The sequence below is a fragment of the Mauremys mutica genome, chromosome 11 (assembly GCF_020497125.1).
Source record: "Mauremys mutica isolate MM-2020 ecotype Southern chromosome 11, ASM2049712v1, whole genome shotgun sequence".
Taxonomy (NCBI): Eukaryota; Metazoa; Chordata; order Testudines; family Geoemydidae; genus Mauremys; species Mauremys mutica.
The window spans coordinates 53,598,111-53,617,898 of NC_059082.1; the positions used below are offsets into that span (position 1 = coordinate 53,598,111).

Genomic DNA, 19,788 nt, shown 5'->3' on the forward strand with positions numbered 1-19,788 from the left:
AAAAAAAAAAAAGACCCGTAGCAACAAGTCTCAGAGCCTGGGTCAATTTACTTGGGCTCGCACTATGGGGATAAAAATAGCAATGCGACATTTGGACTCAGCTCTGAGACCTCCCCCACTTGCTGGGTCTCAGATCCCAGGCTCCGGCCAGAGCCCAATCATGCAGGGATTGAAAACTCGACTGGACAATGCATAGGACAATGTACCTTAGGGAGCAATCCTGCATTAGCCCTTGGGAAAGGGAATTGTGACCTTGATAGAGTTTTCCCATCTCTAATATGTGTGATTTAGACGAAAACCGCTTGAATTGCATCTTCTAGGAAGAGGAACCGCATGTCTTCAGAGAGCAGCCTTCCATTTCCCAGTCCCGCGGCAAAACTTAGCTGCCTTCAGTGTTCTCGCTGGGCAGAAGTACAGTACCCAGGCAGCTGAGAACAAGGAAGAGGAGCCCCTGCACACCATCATCAGCAATACAGAGAATGTGAAAGGTGAGCAGAGGCCGGGGATATCACAGGAAGGAAGTCTCTTGGGGTGCGTTGAAAACCCAACCTTGGCAAAATAATACCTAACTGGGAGGGCAGGAGTGTGGGTACCTTCCCCACCTTTGGAGGGGGAGAGGTGCAGGTGTTCGTCATCCCATCAGTTAGAATGGCTTTTGGGATGGACTTTCAAGACTTGTGGAAGGAAGTTGTCATTGATGCTTCAATAACACTAAATTCTTGGAGTCTCATAGTCAAGGATTTTCAGGTATCCTAGCAAAAATAAAATCACCAGAATGAACAGAACAAGGCAAACATCCCTCTAGCAAAGTAGTAAATATAGAGTGAAAAATAAAACAGGAGGAACAGGTTCACCCTGTACCCTCTCAATATCTCTCAGGAAGCATGAACCTGTTGAGAAATAAAATTATTTAAGAGTGAGAGACAGACACCTCTCCAGTTGCAGCCTGGCAGAAGCCTGCAGTGTTGTCTGGTAGATGTAACTTTTGTGTGTGTCGGTAGGGGGTTCCAAAGGACCTGCCTCTTGCCTGTAATTACATTTATTGTTACATAAATGAACTGTGTCTGCCCGGCTCATTACTTTTGATGATGGAGATATCTGATTAAAATCATGCTGTCATCCCTTTAGTTAGAACTAATTGTTTTGCCTACCTCCAAGCAGAGCTGCTTTAAAACAAACTCATATGAGTTATCTGAACACAGAAATAGCATCTTAAACTCAATATTCCAAGGCCTTTTCCATACACCTTGTATTTTTGAAGGTCCAGGGCTATGAGGCCCTTAAATGAACTTGGTCCTTGTAGACGGGTCGGACTCACCCCTGCGGCGCCTCCTGCTGGTGACTCCGGGAATTAGCTCAGTTACAGTCAAGAGCGCCCTCTGCAGGCCGGTGATCCGCCTGTCCTCTGGCCCCCCGTGTCCCTCCCTGGACCCGGTGCCCTTTTACATGGGGTGCTGCCCCCTAGCAGTAACCCCTTTCTCTTAGGGTTTCCCCTCCTTGGGGAACCCCCATCCTCTATCCCCACCTTGCCTCAGTATTGGCTACTGCCAGTCATTGTCTAGCCCCACACTCTGGGGTAGACTGCAGTATCAGCCTACTCATCACAGGCAAAGTTGGGTTTGGACCTGCTGCCTTGGCCTATACCTGGGCTGCCTCTGCAAACCCCAGTACCTGTTACCCTATGCTAGGCCGCAGCCTGGGGCTTTCTAGGCTGGAGCTTCCCCAGCTCCTCAGCCTTTCCCTAGCCCTGCTTCATCCTAGGTACCTTGTCTCAGTTCCCTGCAGCCAGGCCCTTCTCTCTCTGAAGGCAGAGAGACTGGCTGGGCCTCTGGCCTTTTATAGGGGCCAGCTGTGGCTCAGTTTGGGGCGTGGCCTCACCTGCAGCCACTCCCTCAATCAGCCCAGCCTTTTAGAGCCACCACTCTCAAGCCCTGCCAGGCTGCTTTTAAACCCCTCCGGGCAGGAGCAGGAGCAGGAGCAGGGTCCACCCTGCTACAGTCCCCCTGCATCCATTGCTTGTCTACTGCCCCTTGCACCCATCATATTGCCCTCTGGGTTCAGAGAATCTGGGGTTTTGTCCGCAAGCAGCTGCACACATGTGACAGGTCACGGGTAACTTTGACTGTGCTCCTTAGGGTCTTAAGTGTGTCTAGCATAGGAAATGACAAAGATTGGGCCTTTTAAAAAGAGCAAGAAAGAGAGCCTCTTGAGAGAAGCATTTTGTAAAGTGTTATTCTCTTTCAGATGCTGTTGTCATTCAGTAGGATTAAGCATATTAATTAGTGGGGTGTGTGCAGTGTCGAGGGTGCTTCAGCAGAGAGGTGCCAGATTAACACAATGGTTTCTTCTGTTTTACTCAGAGTATGCTTTTTATGTTGGGAGCTTAGAGTGCTTGTTGAAGCTCCATGAGTGCGGTGTTTGCAGATAGCTCCTTCACATGTAGGAGCTCCCTTTCCCCACCAGCCTCTTTTGGAACAACAGTGAGGGCTCACATCTGGCAGTGTGTGGTGCTCTAACAGTGAGACGGTGGAGGATTGGCTATGAAGCAGGGGAGGGCATTTTTAGAGATGAAGATTTGGGGATTGGATGGCTCCATGGATCGGGAATGGAGTGTAATTTTTCACCTCTGGTCACTGATTCAGCTTGAGCCCAGACATGTAGTGACCTAAACTCACATAATATATCGTCTAATGGCCGTTCTGCAGTCTGTGTGTTGTCTCAGCTGACAGGGTGCCCACATGGTAAAAACCATTCTCACATTTGGAAATAATAGCGCCTTTGTTGGCAGTGTCTGTGGAGGCCATAGATGCCCATATCCCCTGCCACTCCTAGCCAGGGCCCTGAGAGGCTGAGGCACATTGGTGAGGCTGTGTGTGCTTTTCCAGTATGAGAGAACTGTGTGAAATGCCCTTGGGTGTGCGTGTGTGTGATTAATTCTAGGAGAAGCCTCCAAACATGAGTTCCAGGCAGAGACGAAGAAGCTGTTGGACATTGTTGCACGTTCCTTGTACTCGGAGAAGGAGGTAGGTCACCTACTAATCATACCGATGCTGGTGAAGTTTCTGTTGGCAAAGCCATGTATATATAAGTCTGTGGCAAAGCCAGACACTGCCCTTGCCATGGGAATGCCTGCTTGACTTTCCAGTAGACCTCGGGCTGGTCATGCTCCAAGCTTCCACTGAAACCTTTAGAGTATGTTTTTAATTTCATGTGTAAATACATCCAGATGACTCAGTGGGCCTGTTCTGGCTCTGGCAATTGGCTGTGTTTTAGCATCAAGTTTAAACAAACCAGCCCCCACACCACTAAATGGAGAAATACAGTCAGCTCTGTGCTGCACTGCATGTAGAGTTTCAGCACGATGGAGCTAACGGAGTCAAGACAGTGCTGTGCTAACATGCTGCCTCACAGGAACTATCCCCTTCCTTTTACTGGCCATTTTTCTCTCTTAGCTTTTTAGTGCAGCATTTTAAATGCAGGGATTGATGGAAGGCTGCCCTGTCCTCGCTGGCAGATGTATGTCTTTGTGCCCTGGCGAGAATGGGGTGTGCTCCAGATTTTTGACTAAGGCCTTGCCTATACACACCATCCAGCCATGCTTGGGAAAGGAAGTTTCACTCTGGGACTTCTGGCTCCATTGGAAAGGATGCACTCTGGGGTTCTGGCATCAGTATCACTCAAAAGTGCCAAAAACCCACATGTTCTTTCCATAGGAGCCAACGGTGCCAGCATAAAGAATGCTGTCATCAAACCCCTCCTCTTCTGGTACCCCGTTTAGGGGCTGTGACATGGCCACACGTAGAGTGTTGCAGTCTGTGTGTCTGTCTCTCCTGACAAGTCCCTCTGTTAGGATAAAAACCTGCATACGAGCCAGCAGCGTGCCCTGAGCACTGTGAGGGTGCCAAGCAGCTGGCTGGGAGCAGTGCTGGCTAGACAGAGGCTGCAGTACATAACAATGTTCCTTCCCCAGGTGTTTATCCGGGAGCTAATCTCCAATGGCAGCGATGCACTGGAAAAGCTGCGTCATAAGCTGATGTCTGAAGGGAAGGTCTTACCCGAGATGGAGATTCACCTGCAGACAGACAGCGAGAAGGGAACCATCACCATCCAGGTATCTCCCTTTGCTGGCACGAGGAATAGGAAGTCACTTTGCTGCACGGCTTGTCCTAGCTGAAATCCAGTAGAAGCTGAGCTGGAGTGTAGCCCCCATCAGTCTCCACAGCCTCCCTGTGCCCCTGGCCCGTCACAGCTGGGTGTCTGCAAGGCTGGTCAGTGCTCGACAGTGATGCTAGATTGTGTCTGTAACCCCAAGCTTTGATGAAAGGCCAGCAAGTTTGTGCCCCCACCCCCAACCCATACCATGCCCATGTGAGGAGGTTCCCTGCTCCAGCCCTTTCCTGGAAACAATCTGTAGCTTCTCCCATAGTGCCTGTTACCGTGTTGGGACTAAAGCACTTTCCATGTTCTGTGCGTGTATCCCCACTAAAAAGCAGCCACCCGCATGGGAGGAGGACAGCCAGGTGCACAGCATGCTGCCGTACAGTGTGTGCATGCCCTGGCTTTCTTCACCGAGACCCTGCCCTTCTCTAGATCTGAGACCTCATGTGCTGACAGCAGGCAGAGCTCCCCTCCTAACTAGCTCTGCAGGAGGTGCTGGTGTGGTGAGGGCAACCCTTCCCTGGTTTGTTGTGCCCCTCTCCCAGTCACACCTGCTCTGTCAGGATGAGAGAGTCCCCTAACTCTGGTCCCTGGTATTGAGCTATAAAATATTTCACCATAAAGCTGCACTTCAGGGATGATTAAAACTCTCTGACAGGCAGATCTCTGATGCCTTGTCTTTCAAATGCTCTTGCTTCCTGCTGCCTGAGTCGAGGTTGAAGTTTGAGGGGTTTCTACTGCTGGCAGGGGGTTGTGGAATTTACTCAGTATCCGAATTTATGTGACATTTCTTTCTTATACAGCATGCTCCAGAGGAAAGGGGGTGCATCTCTGGCCTCGTCTCTTTTGTGGCAGGGGGCGAACACGCTGTTCCTCCTGCAGAGGCAGAGAAAGGATGACAGAGATGCTTTCACTTTTCCTAGGAGCAAAGGAAAGGCAGTTTTTCGGGTAGGGTGAACACTCCCAAGCTGTGGCCCGCAGAGCACTAGCTAGTCACGTGGAGCTCGCTCTTCTCCCTGTTTCTAGTTGCTTCTGTTGTTGGCTGGACTCTTCCTTATAAAATAACAACAACTTGGAATGAGCTTAGGTGCCTATACTGGGGTCACTGCTATATAAGCGGAGGTGGAGAGGAAGCAGGAGCTTTCCTCATGGGCCAGAGTGACCAGTGAGACTAGAGCTTTGAGCCACTAGCAGGCCCTAGAGGAGTGCCAAGGGGACCAGGGAATGGGGTAGCTGGGCAGCACATTGAGGGCAGAAGGAGGACAAGGGACGGGAATGTCTAGGGAGAGGGAAGCAGAATGGAGGGGACAGGGAGATGTGAAGTCCAAAGGACACAGCGTAAGTAATCTTTGTCACAAAGGACAAAGCACTTATGTCTTCGGAGACTGTTAAAATATACTAGATACTTTCACTTTTCCACATAAGGGCCTGCTTTAGTTGCATAGGGATGATAAATGATCATGAGTGGGGAGACGGGGGCTGGGCAATACAGTGTGTGTTGTGTTCCACAGTAGGGATTGTTTCAGAATCCTTGGGTTAGTGAATTGTGTTTGTTACTTTCTGAGTTTCACAGTGCTGTTATAGTTCCTTGGCCATTGTCTAAGCAAGTGATTTCTCCATTAGAGACCTAGACACAGCTGTAATCCCAGCACTGGGATGCAGTTCCTGTCTAGCCCATATCTGCTCTTCCTGGGATTTGCAGGGCATGCCCTGGGTTTTAGACATGGCATTGGGTTCCCCACCCCAGAGCCCGCACCCCCAGCTGGAGCCCTGACCCCCTCCCGCATCCCAACCCCAAATTTCATGAGCATTCATGGCCCGTCATACAATTTCCATACCCAGATGTGGCCCTTGGGCCAAAAAGTTTGCCTACCCCCTAGTTAGACCCTGAGCATGTGGGAAAGACGCACCAAGATACCTGGGAAAGAATTATCTCTAGTAACTCAGAGCCCTCCCCATCTACTGTCCCGTCTCTGCAGTTTCGTATTTGAGTTCCTTCAGAACTCTTGAGTGATACCATCTGGTCCTGATGACTTATTACTGTTTAATTGATCAGTTTGTTCCAAAACCTCCTCTAATAACACCTCAATCTGAGACAGTACTTCAGATTTGTCACCTAAAAAAAATTACTTAGGTGGCAGAATTTCCTCACATTCTCTGCAGTGAGGACCAATGCAGAGAATTCATTTAGCTTCTCTGTAACAGCCTTTTCTTCTTTGAGTGCTCCTTTAGCACCTTGGTTGTCCAGTGGCCCCACTGATTGTTTAGCAGGCTTTCTGCTTCTGATGTACTTACAACAAAAATTGCTGTTAGTTTTTGTGTCTTTTGGTATTGCTCTTCAAAGTCTTTTTAGGCCTACCAGATTATACTTTTACACTTGCCAGAGTTTATGCTCCTTTCTATTTTCCTCAGTAGGATTTGACCTCCACTTTTTAGAAAATGTCTTTTTGTCTCTAACCGCCTCTTTTACTCTGTCGTTTAGCCATGGTGGCATTTTTTGACCCACTTTTGTATATGTGAGGTATACATATAATTTCAGACTCTATTATGGTGTTTTTTAAAAGTTTCCATGAAGCTTACAGGAATTTCACTCTTGTGACTGTTCCTTTTGATTTCTGTTTAACTAGCCTCCTCATTTTTGTTTAGTTCCCCTTTTTGAAGTTAAATGCTACTGTGGTGGGTTTCTTTGGTATTTTCCCTCCTGCAAGGATGTTAAATTTAATTACATTATTGTTGCTGTTACTGAGCGGTTCAGCTATATTTGTCTCAGACCAGATCCTGTGCTCCACTTAGCACTAAATCCAGAATGCCTCCAAGAAGCAGTCATTAATGGTGTCTTGAAATTTTATCTCTGCATCACACCTTGAGGTAACATGTTCCCTGTCAATATGGGGATAGTTGAAATCCCCCATTATTATTGGGTTCTTTTTCGAGTGCTTGCTCATATCAATTCCAGTTAGGTGAGTGTGCGTGCTGTGTGCACAGATATTGGAAACTTTTCCCTAGCAGCTACCCGTCGGCCTGGCTGTGGAGCCCCCTGGAGTGGAGCCGATACGGTGCTCACTATATAATGCTGCCGGCCCGACCTCCCTTCAGTTCCTTCTTACCGCCAGTGACGGTTGTTGGAACAGTGGTCTCTTGCTCTCAAGTGCTACACTACTCCCTACCTATTCTACTTATCTTTGTATATAATTACCCATTGTTAGTTAATTGTTATCTTTAGTTGTTAAGTATAGTCTTTAGCAGTTGGGCTTTTTTTCCCTTCAACGAGTGCCCTGCGGGGCTCTGGGGCATGCCGTCCCAGGGCTTCAAACCTTGTAGCTCCTGCGGCAAGCCTATGCCCACGGGCAACCCCCATGACTCCTGTCTTCGGTGTCTGGGTGAGTCGCATCAGGCGGATAAGTGCAAGATTTGCAAGGCGTTCAAACCTCGCACTAAAAAGGAGAGGGACATTAGACTAAAACAACTCCTCATGGAGTCTGCTCTCCGTCCACCACAAGACTTGGCCCTGAGCGCCTTGGTGCGGAGCGCTCCTCCAGTGGTGCCGTCTACAGCACCGAAAAAGGACTCGGCACACCCTCCTAGGGGCCGGCAGTCCCCCAGGGCCCCAAAGCGCTCTCTCCGGCATCACTCCCGCTCCCCGGCCACCCGTAAAAAGCAGGCCAGGGAAAAGCCTCCACAAAGCCTTGAGGTGGACGCCGCAACCCCGGCAGGGCATGGTGCACACCAGGGACATGAGGCCGACAGACCCTCCAGTAGACCTCAACCCACATGGGCCTCCCCGTCCCCAGGAAGCCCTGCACTGCCAGACTCCCTGCAACTGCAGGTGGAGGAGGTCACGCTACCCTCTACGCCAGATACTTTTGAGACCGCTAGCGGGCTCATTGAAATGACAGCGCCCAAGGCCCCATCTCGAGCCCCAGTACTGTCAAGAGGCAAACCAGCAATCTTTGCGTTGTCTGCCCCCAGACCAGCATCACCGTGCCGTTCTGAGTCCCGGCACCTCACATATGCTCCGCGCCGGTCTGACTCGTGGCACCGGGCCGACTTGCGGCACTGGTCTTGCAGCCCCCATCCTCGGAGCCACTCCTGCTCGAGGTCTAGGTCACGATCTGAGACCTCGCAGCACCGCTCGGACCAACACCATTCCGCGCAGTGGCACTGCTCCTCATTGCGGCACCGCACCTCTCCATGACACCGATCGCGGCACCACTCCCCATTGCGGAACTGCTCTCCGGTACGGCACCACTCTCCAGCACAACACCGTTCTCCGGCACGGCGCCAATCACGTTCGCACTCCCCACTGTGGCAAAGCCCAACTTCTCGGCACCGGTTGATTTCCTGGTACCGCTCTCCACAACAGCACGGCCGATCACCGTCTGGATCTTGCCATTTCTCGCGGTACCCATTCTGCCCGTCGGGGGACACGGAACCTTCCCTGGCACCGCGCACTGCCTCTCCTTGGCCGTCCCGCTCCCAGTCACCCTCCCTTAGGTCGGGTAGGGCATTGGGACCATCGGAGGTACCCCTATCAGGCCTGGGCCATTTCGGACAAGACGCTTCAGCGCCCCAGTGGCAGTTTTGGACCCCCTGGGTGAATCACCAGGCCCAGGGCGCCCCTCCCGGCATCCCTCCACCATCACATTCGGGGTCCTATATCCCCTAGGCAACCCTCAGTCGTCGTCCTCTGGACCCTGCACAAACTCTGGACCCAGCTCCACCCCCACCCCCAGTGGAGGCTACACCCGGTGCTCAGGAGGAACCAGACCCAGTAGACCAAGGGTCCTGCTTGTCACGTCCTCCTCGTCTTCTCCTGATGAGGCGGTGGCGGGTACGTCCACATCCGGCCCATCACCCATGGGCTACAGGGCTCTGCAGGAACTCCTACGGTGGGTGGCCCTGAACATGAACCTCCAGGTGGAGGAGGTGGTAGAAGAAGAGGATCCCATGGTGGACATTCTGACACCAGAAGGGCCCTCTAGGGTGGCCCTGCCCATTATAAAGACCATCCAGTCGAATGCCAAGACAATCTGGCAAACTCCGGCCTCTGTTCCCTCCTCGGCCAAAGGGGCAGAAAGAAAGTACTTTGTCCCCACTGAGGGGTACGACTATCTCTTTACCCATTCCCCCCCCCCCGCCCATGCTCTCTGGTGGTGGAGGCGGTAAATGAAAAAGAAAGACAGGGTCAGCAAGGGCCTGCCCCTAACTCAAGAGATGCGAAACGCCTGGATCTCTTTGGGAGAAAGGTTTATTCTACGAGCAGCCTTTCCCTCCGGATCGCTAATCAGCTCGCAGTCCTTAGCAGATACGGCTATAATTCATGGTCTGCTATTCAGAAGTTCAAGGAGCTCCTCCCATCTGATTATTGGCAGGAGCTGGGAGCCATTGCTGAGGAGGGCAGACTGGTGACGCGGACTTCTCTTCAAGGTTCCCTGGATGCTGCGGACGCGGCAGCACATACACTGGCATCTTGCATTGCCATGCGGCGTAACACCTGGCTTCAGTCCTCGGGTCTCCCGCTGGAAATTCAGCAAACAATCCAGGACCTCCCGTTCGACGGTCAGGGCCTCTTTGCTGAACAAACCAACTCTAGGTTGCATAGCCTGAAAGAGTCACGAAACACTATTAAGTCTCTCGGCATGCATACCCTGGTGACTCAAAGAAAGCTGTTTAAGCCCCATCCCACCCAGCAGCGGTCTTTTCCCACTAGACCCAGGCAGGACTTCTCTCGCAGGAGGAGCAGATACACTAGGCGTAGGCCACAGCATCCTCTTCCTTTCGGCCTATGCACGGCTCCCCACGTCTTCACCAAATGCATGGCAGTCATGGCAGCTTTTCTTCATCGCCATCACATGCATGTCTACCCGTACCTAGACGACTGGCTCATACGAGGCCGGTCTTGCCAGCAGGTAGAATCACAGGTATGAATGGTCAGAGACACGTTCGACCGCTTGGGCATCATTCTGAATGTCAACAAGTCTGTTCTCACCCCAACCCAAACAATAGAGGTTATTGGGGCAGTTCTGGATGCAAACCAAGTGAGAGCGTTCCTCCCAGAGGCCCGATGTTTAGCCCTCGCACACATGTTTAGCCCTTGCAGCTTTCCCACCACCACGGTGAGGCACTGCCTCAAGCTGCTGGGCCACATGGCGTCCTGTACTTGTGTGGTGCAGCATAACAGGTTACGACTCAGGCCCCTGCAGGCGTGGCTGGCGTCAGTGTACCGTCTGGGCCGCGACAGTCTGGCCATGGTGCTGACTGTTCCAGGGCATACCCTTGATTCCCTGCGTTGGTGGCTTGTCCCCCACATGGTGAGCGCTGGGGTCCCGTTCCACCCTCCCCGGCCCACTCTGACCCTAGTAATGGATGCGTCTGCACTCGGCTGGGGAACGCATCTTGGGAGCCTGACGGCTCAGGGCCTATGGCAAGTGGAGGAACTGGCTCTGCATATCAACATCAAAGAGCTCAAGGCGATCTGCCTCGCGTGCCAAGCGTTCCTGTCTCGCTTGCAAGGCCACTGCGCAGCAGTGCTGACGGACAATACCACAGCCATGTTTTATATAAACAAGCAAGGCGGAGCCCGGTCAGCTTCTCTCTGTCAGGAAGCACTCCTTCTATGGGAATTCTGTCTAGCCCACTCCATCCTTCTCCAAGCTTCATACCTGCCGGGTGTTCAGAACATACTGGCGGACAGCTTGAGCAGACGGTTCCTTACACACGAATGGTCGATTCAGCCAGACGTTATCCACTCCATCTTCCACATCTGAGGGTTTCCCCGACTCGATCTGTTCACCACGCGGGCCAACAGGAAGTGCCCAACCTTCTGCTCCTTCTGGGAGTCACAGTCCGGGCTCGATTGCAGATGCCTTCCTGATTCCATGGTCCAGTCAACTGTTATATGCCTTCCCACCATTTCCACTCATAAACAAGGTGCTTCTCAAGGTCCGCAGGGACAAGGCGGACGTCATCCTGGTGGCCCCAGCTTGGCCTCGCCAGTGCTGGTACCCCACCCTCATGGACCTGTCGATCCGGTCACCGATCCGCCTACCTCTCACTTCCGACCTCATCTTGCAGAATCATGGTTGTCTCCTTCACCCTTCTCCATCCTCCACCTCATGGCCTGGAGGATCCGTGGTTGAACCAAGCAGAGCTAGCCTGTTCGGACCCAGTGACGCAGGTGCTCCTGGAAAGCCGCAAGCCTTCTGCCAGAACTGCTTACAAAGCAAAGTGGAAAAGGTTTTCTATCTGGTGTGCCCAATGGCAGGTGCTCCCACTCCAGGCTTCAATTCCGTGCATCCTAGACTATCTGGTGCACCTGAAAGATCAGCGCCTGGCATTTGGTTCTGTTAAGGTCCACCTTGCAACTATCTCGGCATTTCACTCAGACGTTTCCAGGCACTCAGTGTTTGCACATCCCATCGTGGGATGCTTTCTAAAAGGTCTGGAAAAGATCTATCCCTCGATGAAGCCCCTTCACCCAGCATTACTATCAAAAGTCGTGTCTCGCTTCCATGTCAGCCAGGATATTTTCCTGCTGGTTTTTTATCCAAAGCCACACACCACCCTCCATGAGCAACAGCTACATTTGCTGGATGTTAGAAGGGCGCGCGCTTTCTGCATAGACCGAACGAAGCCGTTCCACAAAACAACCCAATTGATCGCTCTAGCAGAATGGATGAAAGGTTTGCCGGTCTCTTTCCAGCGGATATCCTCCTGGATCACAGCGTGTATTTGCGCTTGTTATGACTTAGCGAAGGTCCCTTGGCCTGTTGTCATGGCTCACTCCACGAGGGCTTCCTGGCACAGGTACCCCTCCAGGAAATCTGCAGGGCTGCCACATGGGCTTCGGTGCACACCTTCACGTCACACTACGCCATCGTTCACCAATCACGTGATGATGCGGCCTTTGGCAGGGCGATTCTTCAGTCTGCAATACCTTGACTCCAACCCCACCTCCGAGGTAAGGCTTGGGAGTCACCTAGCTGGAATTAATATGAGCAAGCACTCAAAGAAGAAAAAATGGTTGCTCACCTTTTTTGTAACTGTTGTTCTTCGAGATACGTTGATCATATCTATTCCATTTCCCCCACCACCACCTTCCCCTCTGTCAGAGTAGCCTGCAAGAAGGAACTGAAGGGGGGGTCGGACCGGCAGGGTCATATATTGAGCACCATATCGGCACCACTCCAGGGGGTTCCACAGCCGGCCCGACGGGTAGCTGCTAGGAAAAAGTTTCTGACATCCGTGGACACGTCGCCTGTGCACACCTGACTGGAATAGATATGAGCAAGGGTGAAGGAGTTGGGGACGCAGGTTGTATTCTTGTGAATCCTCCTAGTTGAGGGTAAGGTCCCAGGCAGGCACATGTGCATCCTGAAGATGAATGCATGGCTGTATAGATCGTGTTGACAGGAAGGCTTCAGCTTCCTCAACCATGGAATGCTGTTCCGGGAACAAGTCTACTGGGAACAGATGGTGTCCACTTCACCAAGAAGGGGAAGAGAATCGTCTTGCACCATCTTGCCAACCTAGTGAGGAAGGCTTTAAATTATTTTCAAAGAGGACAGGTGACAAAAGCACACAGGAAAGCATAAAAAAATGCAATGTTAACAGAGGGGTAGAAATTGTTACGGGAGACATGGAAAATGACAAAAGGTCATAGCAACGAGGGAAATCAATGAGGGAATCAATTCAACATCTTAGATGTTTATATACAGATCCAAAGAGTATGGGGAATGAGCTGTAAGAACTGGATGTATTAGTACATAAGCTAAACTATAACTTAGGCCTTGGCTACACTGGCGCTTTACAGCGCTGCAACTTTCTCGCTCAGGGGTGTGAAAAAACACCCCCCCTTGAGCGCGCAACAAGTTACAGCGCTGCAAAGTGCCAGTGTAAACAGTGCCCCAGCACTGGGAGCGTGGCTCCCAGCGCTGTAAACTAATCCCCACAGGGAGGTGGAGTACCTTCAGAGAGCTCTCTCCCAGCGCTGGCGCGGCGACTACACTTGCACTTCAAAGCGCTGCCGCAGGAGCGCTCCCGCGGCAGTGCTGTTCAGCTGCAAGTGTAGCCATACCCTTAATTAGTGTTACAGAGACTTGATGAGAAGTCTCACAACTGGAATGTTGGTACAGAAGGGTATAGCTTGTTCAGAAAGGATAAAAAGGGAGGAGGGTTGCATAATAGATCAAGGTTCTGAGGTCCAGAAGGAGGTGAGAGGCAAACTAGTTGAAAGTCTGCAGGTAGGGTTCTACTGCTGACCCCCAAATCAGGAAGAGAAGGTGGATGAGGCATTTCCGGAACAAATAGCTGAAATATCCGAAACACAAAGCCTGGTAGTAATGGGGGACTTGAACTACCCAAGCATCTGTTGGAAAAGTAATACAGTAACTCCGCACTTAATGACGTCCCGGTTAATGTTGTTTCGTTGTTACGTTGCTGATCAGTTAGAGAACATGCTCGTTTAAAGTTGCACAGTGCTCCCTTGTAATGTTGTTTGGCAGCCTCCTGCTTTGTCCACTGCTTACAGAAAGAGCAGCCCGTTGGAGCTAGTTGATGGGGGCTTGGAACCAGGGTGGGCCGGGCAATTCAGGTGCCCTTCCCCCCACTGCCGTGTGCTGCTCCCGCCCTCTGCCTTGGAGCTGCTCCAGGGAGCCTCCTGCTTGCCATGCAGGGATGTGGGGAAAGAGGGGTGCTGATGTCAGAGTGTCCCCCTCCCCCAACTCCTGTACCCCAGCTCCACAGAGCGGGGAGGGGGGCACGCAGGGATCAGGATGAAGGAAGTTTGCTGGCAGAAGCTGCTTTCTCAACTTGCTGATCTATTTAAAAAGGCAGTGTACTTAGAGTGGGGTCAGTGTGCTTAAAGGGGCACTGTGCGTGTCTCTCTCACTCACACACACACACTTTGGAAAGTGGAGGGAGTGGTGTGCTCCAGTGAGATAGCGTGGGTTCATCATCACATTCAGTTTCCACAGGAAATGTTTGCACCCACTGCCATGCGTCTATTGTCTCCTCCCTCCACTCATGCTGCCTCGTAGAGCGTGAGGCTACATAACAACGTGTTAACTCTTGAGGGGTCAGCCAAGTGTAAGCTCATCATTTAGCAGCAAGGCATTCCTTGGGAAATATCCCACCCTCTTCTACCCTCTGACTCCACCACCTCAACCAAGCTTCACAATCATCATTGCTGTGTTCAATATTAAATTGTTTGTTTAAAACTTATAGTGTGTGTATGTGTGTGTGTGTAATGTCTTTTGTCCGGTGAAAAAAAAATTCCCTGGAACCTAACCACCCCTATTTGCATTAATTCTTATGGGGAAATTCGATTTGCTTAACATCATTTTGCTTAAAATAGCATTTTTCAGGAACATAATTACAACGTTAAGGGAGGAGTTACTGTACAGTAAAACAGAAAATTTCCAGAAAGTTCTTGGAATGTACCAAGGATTTTCAGACAGTGGAGGAAATAACCGCAGGATAGCCATTTTAGACTTCATTTGGATCAACAGAGAGGAATTGGTAGTGAATCTGAAGGTGAAAGTGCAATTTGAGTGAAAATGATCATGAAATGACAGATTTCATGATTCTAAAGAAAGGAAGGCGTGAGAACAGCAGAATAAGGACAATGAACTTCAAAAAAGCAGCCTTTAACAAACTCGGAGAACTGATTGGTCAGGTCCCATGGGAAGAAAATCTAAGGAAAAAGCAGCTCAGGAGAGCTGGCAGTTTCCCAAGTAGACCATATTAAAGGCACAACTGCGAACTATCCTGATGCGAAGGAAAGAGAGGGAGAATAGTAAGAGGCCAATATAGCTCCATCAGGAGATCTTTAACAACCTGAAAGTAAAAAAGGAATCTTACAAAAAGTGGAAACATGGATGAATTGCGAAGGATGAGTACAGAAGAATAACACAAGCATCTGGGGTCAAAATGAGCTACACCTGGCAAGGTACATAAAAGGCAAGAAGAAGAGGTTCTTTAAATACATAAGGAGCAAGAGAAAGACAAAGGAAAGTGTAGGTCCTCTGCTTAGCAGGGCAGGAGTGCTAATAACTGATGACATCAAGAGAAGCCTGAAGAATTTAATCCTATTTTGCTTCAGTCTTCAGTCAAAAGGTTAATGGTGACCAGATATTCAACACAATTAAAATTAACAAGGGGGAAGGACCACAAGCCAAAATAGGTAAAGAACAGGATAAAGAATATTAAGATGTACTCAAGTCAGCAGGACTTGATGAAATTCATCATTAAGGAACGAGCTGGAGCAATCTCAGGACCATTAGTGATTATCCTGGAGAACTCATGGAAGACAAGAGAGGTCCCAGAGGATTGGTGAAAAGCAAACATAGTACTATTTTCAAAAAGAGAACAAAGAGGACCCAGGGAATTATAGAACACTCAACATAAAGTCAATACCTGGAAAAATACTGGAATAAATTACTATAAAATAAATTTGTAAGCACCTGAAGGTTACTAGGGTCAAGAACAAATCTTTCCAAACCAACCTGATTTCCTTCCTTGAGAGGGTTACTGGTCTAGGAGATGGGGGGCAGTAAACATGATATATCTTGATTTTAATAGAACTTTTGACACAGTCCCACATGACATTCTCATAAGCAAGCTAGAGAAATGTGGTCTAGATGAAATTGCCATATGGTGGATGCACAACTGGTTGAAGGGACATACTCAAGGAATAGCTGGCAATAACTGTCAAACTGGGAGGGCATAATCTATAGTGGAGTCCCACAGCGGTCGGTCCTGGGTCCTGTACTGTTCAATATTTTCAATAGTGACTTGGATAATGAAGTGAAGATTATGCTTATAAACTTTGAAGATGATACCAACCTGGAAGTTGTTGCAGGCACATTGGAGGACAGGATTAGAATTTAAAATGACCTTGACAATTTAGAACTTTGGTCTGAACTCAACAAGATGAACTTCAGTAAAGTTAACTGTGAAATACTTCACTTAGGAAGGACAAATAAAATGCATAACTACAAAATGGAGAATAACTGACTAGGTGGTAGTACTGCTTCAAAGGATCCTGGGGGTTCACAGGTTGAATATGAGTTAAGAATGTGATGCAGTTGTGGAAAAGGCTAATATCATTCTGGGGTGTTGAATGTAAGACATGGGAGTATAATTGTCTCACTCCACTCAACTTCTAGAAACCCCGATCCCCCACCCCATTGTGCTAGGCTCTCTCCCTCTCCTCAGTCAAGTCTGTCCTAAAGACCCATTTCTGTGAGGCCTCCAAATGGAAAAATTGTGGAGAGGGAGAATAAGAACAGTTAACTAAAGCAATTCCTTTGTCTGGATCTCCTAGTGCATCCTTCCTGTCTGGTGGATTGTGAGCTCTTTGTTGCAGGGACAGGATGGACCTGAGGCTAGTATTTTGAACAGGACTGAACGCCTTGTTAGCTCTTAACAGTTAATAAACGCATGCAGAAATCTTCCAGGTGAAGTCCAGGTTACAGACGTGCAACAGTGGCTGGAGGGTGTGTTACCATTCAAAAGTATTACAGCTTCTCACAAACAAGTTAGAAACCCAAGGAGTATAAAAATATATAAAATAATAACACATGGTATGCAGAAGGTGGCTTGGGAGCTTCTGGGCTCTGTCTCGTAATAGGAGAACAAGGGGACGTTCAATGAAATTTAAAAGGTGGGAGATTCAGGACTGATAAAAAGAAATACTTTTTCACACAACATGTAGATAGACTGTAGAACTCACTCGCACAAGAAGTTGTTGAGGCCAAGAACTTAGTAAGATTCAGAATTGTTATGGTTAATGATGCCAAAAAGAGTTTTGGGAAGGAGATAAAACATCAGGTACAGGGTTTAAGCCAATCTCTAAATATTAGGATGTGACATTCCTGGGGGGAAATCACCTCACATCTTCCCACTGCAGTGTCTCATGCACCGTCCTCTGAAGCATCAGACATAGGTCACTGCTGGAGGCGGGGCACAGGACTAGATGGACCACAAGTCTGATCTAGCCTGGTAATGCCTGTGTTCCTGTGGATTTCAGTTACCCTTCTTAAGCAAAGCACCCAAACTACCTTAAATCTGACCCCATGGAGAGAACTGAGAAAGTGAGCCTTCCTGCTGCTGTACCTCATTGATCCATAACAAATAGCTTCATTTTGGCAGTGGCCACAAAAACTAGATTTAGTGGTTGGGTTGCTTTACATTCAAGCATAGTACACATACAAGAATTTTACAAAGTCCTGATTAGCAAGCTATTAGCAAATTCACTATTAGCACAGAGCAAGCTGAAGGCATTGATTGACTTTTCGTCATTAAGGGGTCCAGGGTCCTGAGTCATGGAGAAGGTACTTAGCACCTCCTGGTGCTAACCCCAAGATTCCAGCCAATTATCCAAGTTACGAGACATACAATGTAGGCAAATTTCCTACGCCCGGATCACAATGTTAGGGCTTGTCTACGTGGTGGGGTAATGTGCTCTCTGGAGGTGATTTATGGAGGTGTTTGCCAGAAGCTGGGAATGGGCCACATGGGAAGGATCATTTGATGATTACCTATTCTGTTCCTTCCCTCTGAAGCTTCTGGCATTAGCCATTGTTGGCAGACAGGATACAGGGCTAGATGGACCTTTGGTCTGAGCCAGTATGGCCATTGTTATGTTCTAAAGCAGTGGTTCTCAAACTTTTGTACTGGTGACCCCTTTCACACAGCAAACCTCTGAGTGTGACCTACCCCCCCAAATTAAAAACACATTTTTTTATATTTAACACCCTTATAAATTCTGGAGGCGAAGCAGGATTTGCAGGTGGAGGCTAATGGCCCACGACCCGCCATGTAATAACCTTGCGACCCCCTGAGGGGTCACGATCCCCAGTTTGAGAACCCCGTTATAAAGTGTGCCAACGTGTTGTGTAATAACTGGTCTGTATAGACCAGTGGTTCTCAACCGGAGATCTGTGGCCCGCTGGGGGTCCACAAGCCCTTTCAGGGGGGCCATGGAGCCCCGTGGCTAGCCCCGAGCCCCAGTGCTGATGCCGGGAGCAGCGCAGGGCTAAAGGCAGCAGCCCCCCACCCCGAAGCTGGGAGCGGTGCAGGGCTAAAGCTGGCAGCCCCGAAGTCGGGAGTCCCTCCGCCCAGCCAGAGCAACGCAGGGCTCCCCCACCCCAGCTGGGAGCAGTGCAGGACTAAAGCCAGCGCTCCCCCACCCCCAGCTGGAAGCAGTGTGGGGCTGAAGCTGGTGGTCCCCCCGCCCCAGCCGGACGCGGCATGGGGCTAAAGGTGGCAGCCCCCTCCCTTTCAAGCCAGGAGCAGTGCGGGGGCTGAAGCTGGGAACCTTTGCGCCCCCTGCCCTGAAGCTGGGAGCAGCACTGGAAGCCCCCACCATCACCCGTACACAGCCTTAGCTACTCCCCTACCTGCACCCTGGGCTACTCCTCTCTCTTCACATAGCCCCTAGCTATCTCCTCCCTGCACCCTGAGCAGTTTTCAAACTTTTTGAACTGAGTCCCTCCCTAGACCCCACTGTGCAGAGCTGGCTTGAGCCCCACCAGCTGTTGCCCACCCCAAATAGAAGTAAAACTATGCCTTTGCTCAAGTGTCCTCCTCGGCCCCGAGTGGTCCCCCCGCCGCCGCTCCCGCTGGGCCCTGGCATTTTTATAGCATGTTGAGGGGGGCCTCAGCAACAAAAAGGTTGAGAACCCCGATATAGACCATGTTGGTGCATATTAAAAGTTCCCGAGTGCGCTTCTATGTTAAAGCACACTAGACAGTTATCCTTGGGGACCCAGCCTACCCCTTAATGCCATAGCTCATGAAGCCGTACACAGGCATCCTGGACAGTAGTAAGGAGCAGTTCAACTGTAGGCTGAGCAAGTACAGAATGGTGGTAGAATGTGCTTTTGGATGTTTGAAAGCGCGCTGGCGCAGTTTACTGACTTGGTTAGATCTCAGCACAACCAATATTCCAATTGTAGTTGCTGCTCGTTGTGTGTTCCACAATATCTGTGAGAGTAAGGGGGAGACATTTATGGTGGGATGGGAGGTTGAGGCAACTCACCTGGCGGCCAATTTCACACAGCCAGACAACAGGATGATTAGAAGAGCACAGCAAGGTACGCTGCGCATCAGAGAAGCTTTGAAAGCCAGTTTCATGACTGGCCAGGGTACAGTGTGACAGTTGTGTTTTGTTTCTCTTGAAGTTACCTGCCCCCTATATATATGAAGGGAAATAAAGTTCTTTATTATTTGTTGCACAACACATTGAGAGAAATCAGAAGGTAGACCCGAGGGTGGGGGTGTATTGGGTTGCGGGGTGGAGGAGGAGGGAAGGACAAGTCTGGAAACCAAATCAAAAGTTTGCCTATGCCAACTTTCTGCTGCTTGGGCCATCCTCTGGGGTTGAGTGTGTGGGTCCCCGTAGCCTCCCCCCTTGTGTTCTTGGCGTCTGGGTGAGGAGGCTATGGAACTTGGGGAGGAGGGACGGCAGTTATACAGGGGCTGCAGCAGCCTTTCCCGCATTAGATCAGTGGTCTTGTGGCCTTTCCCGCATTAGATCCACCATACAGCGGAGCATGTCAGTTTGTTCCCCCATGAGCTTGACCATAGCATCCTGCCTGCTCTCATCGCATGCATTCTTTCTCTCTT

General features: G+C 50.1%; 1 protein-coding gene across 1 annotated transcript in view; it reads left to right on the plus strand.

The window, feature by feature from the left end:
• Window positions 1-19,788, plus strand: part of TRAP1 (TNF receptor associated protein 1) — a 65,945-nt gene that overhangs the window by 13,361 nt on the left and 32,796 nt on the right. The window contains exons 2-4 of the mRNA XM_044980446.1: window positions 321-488; window positions 2,941-3,023; window positions 3,971-4,111. Coding sequence (XP_044836381.1) covers window positions 321-488; window positions 2,941-3,023; window positions 3,971-4,111 — 392 coding nt within the window. The remainder of the gene's footprint in view (window positions 1-320; window positions 489-2,940; window positions 3,024-3,970; window positions 4,112-19,788) is intronic.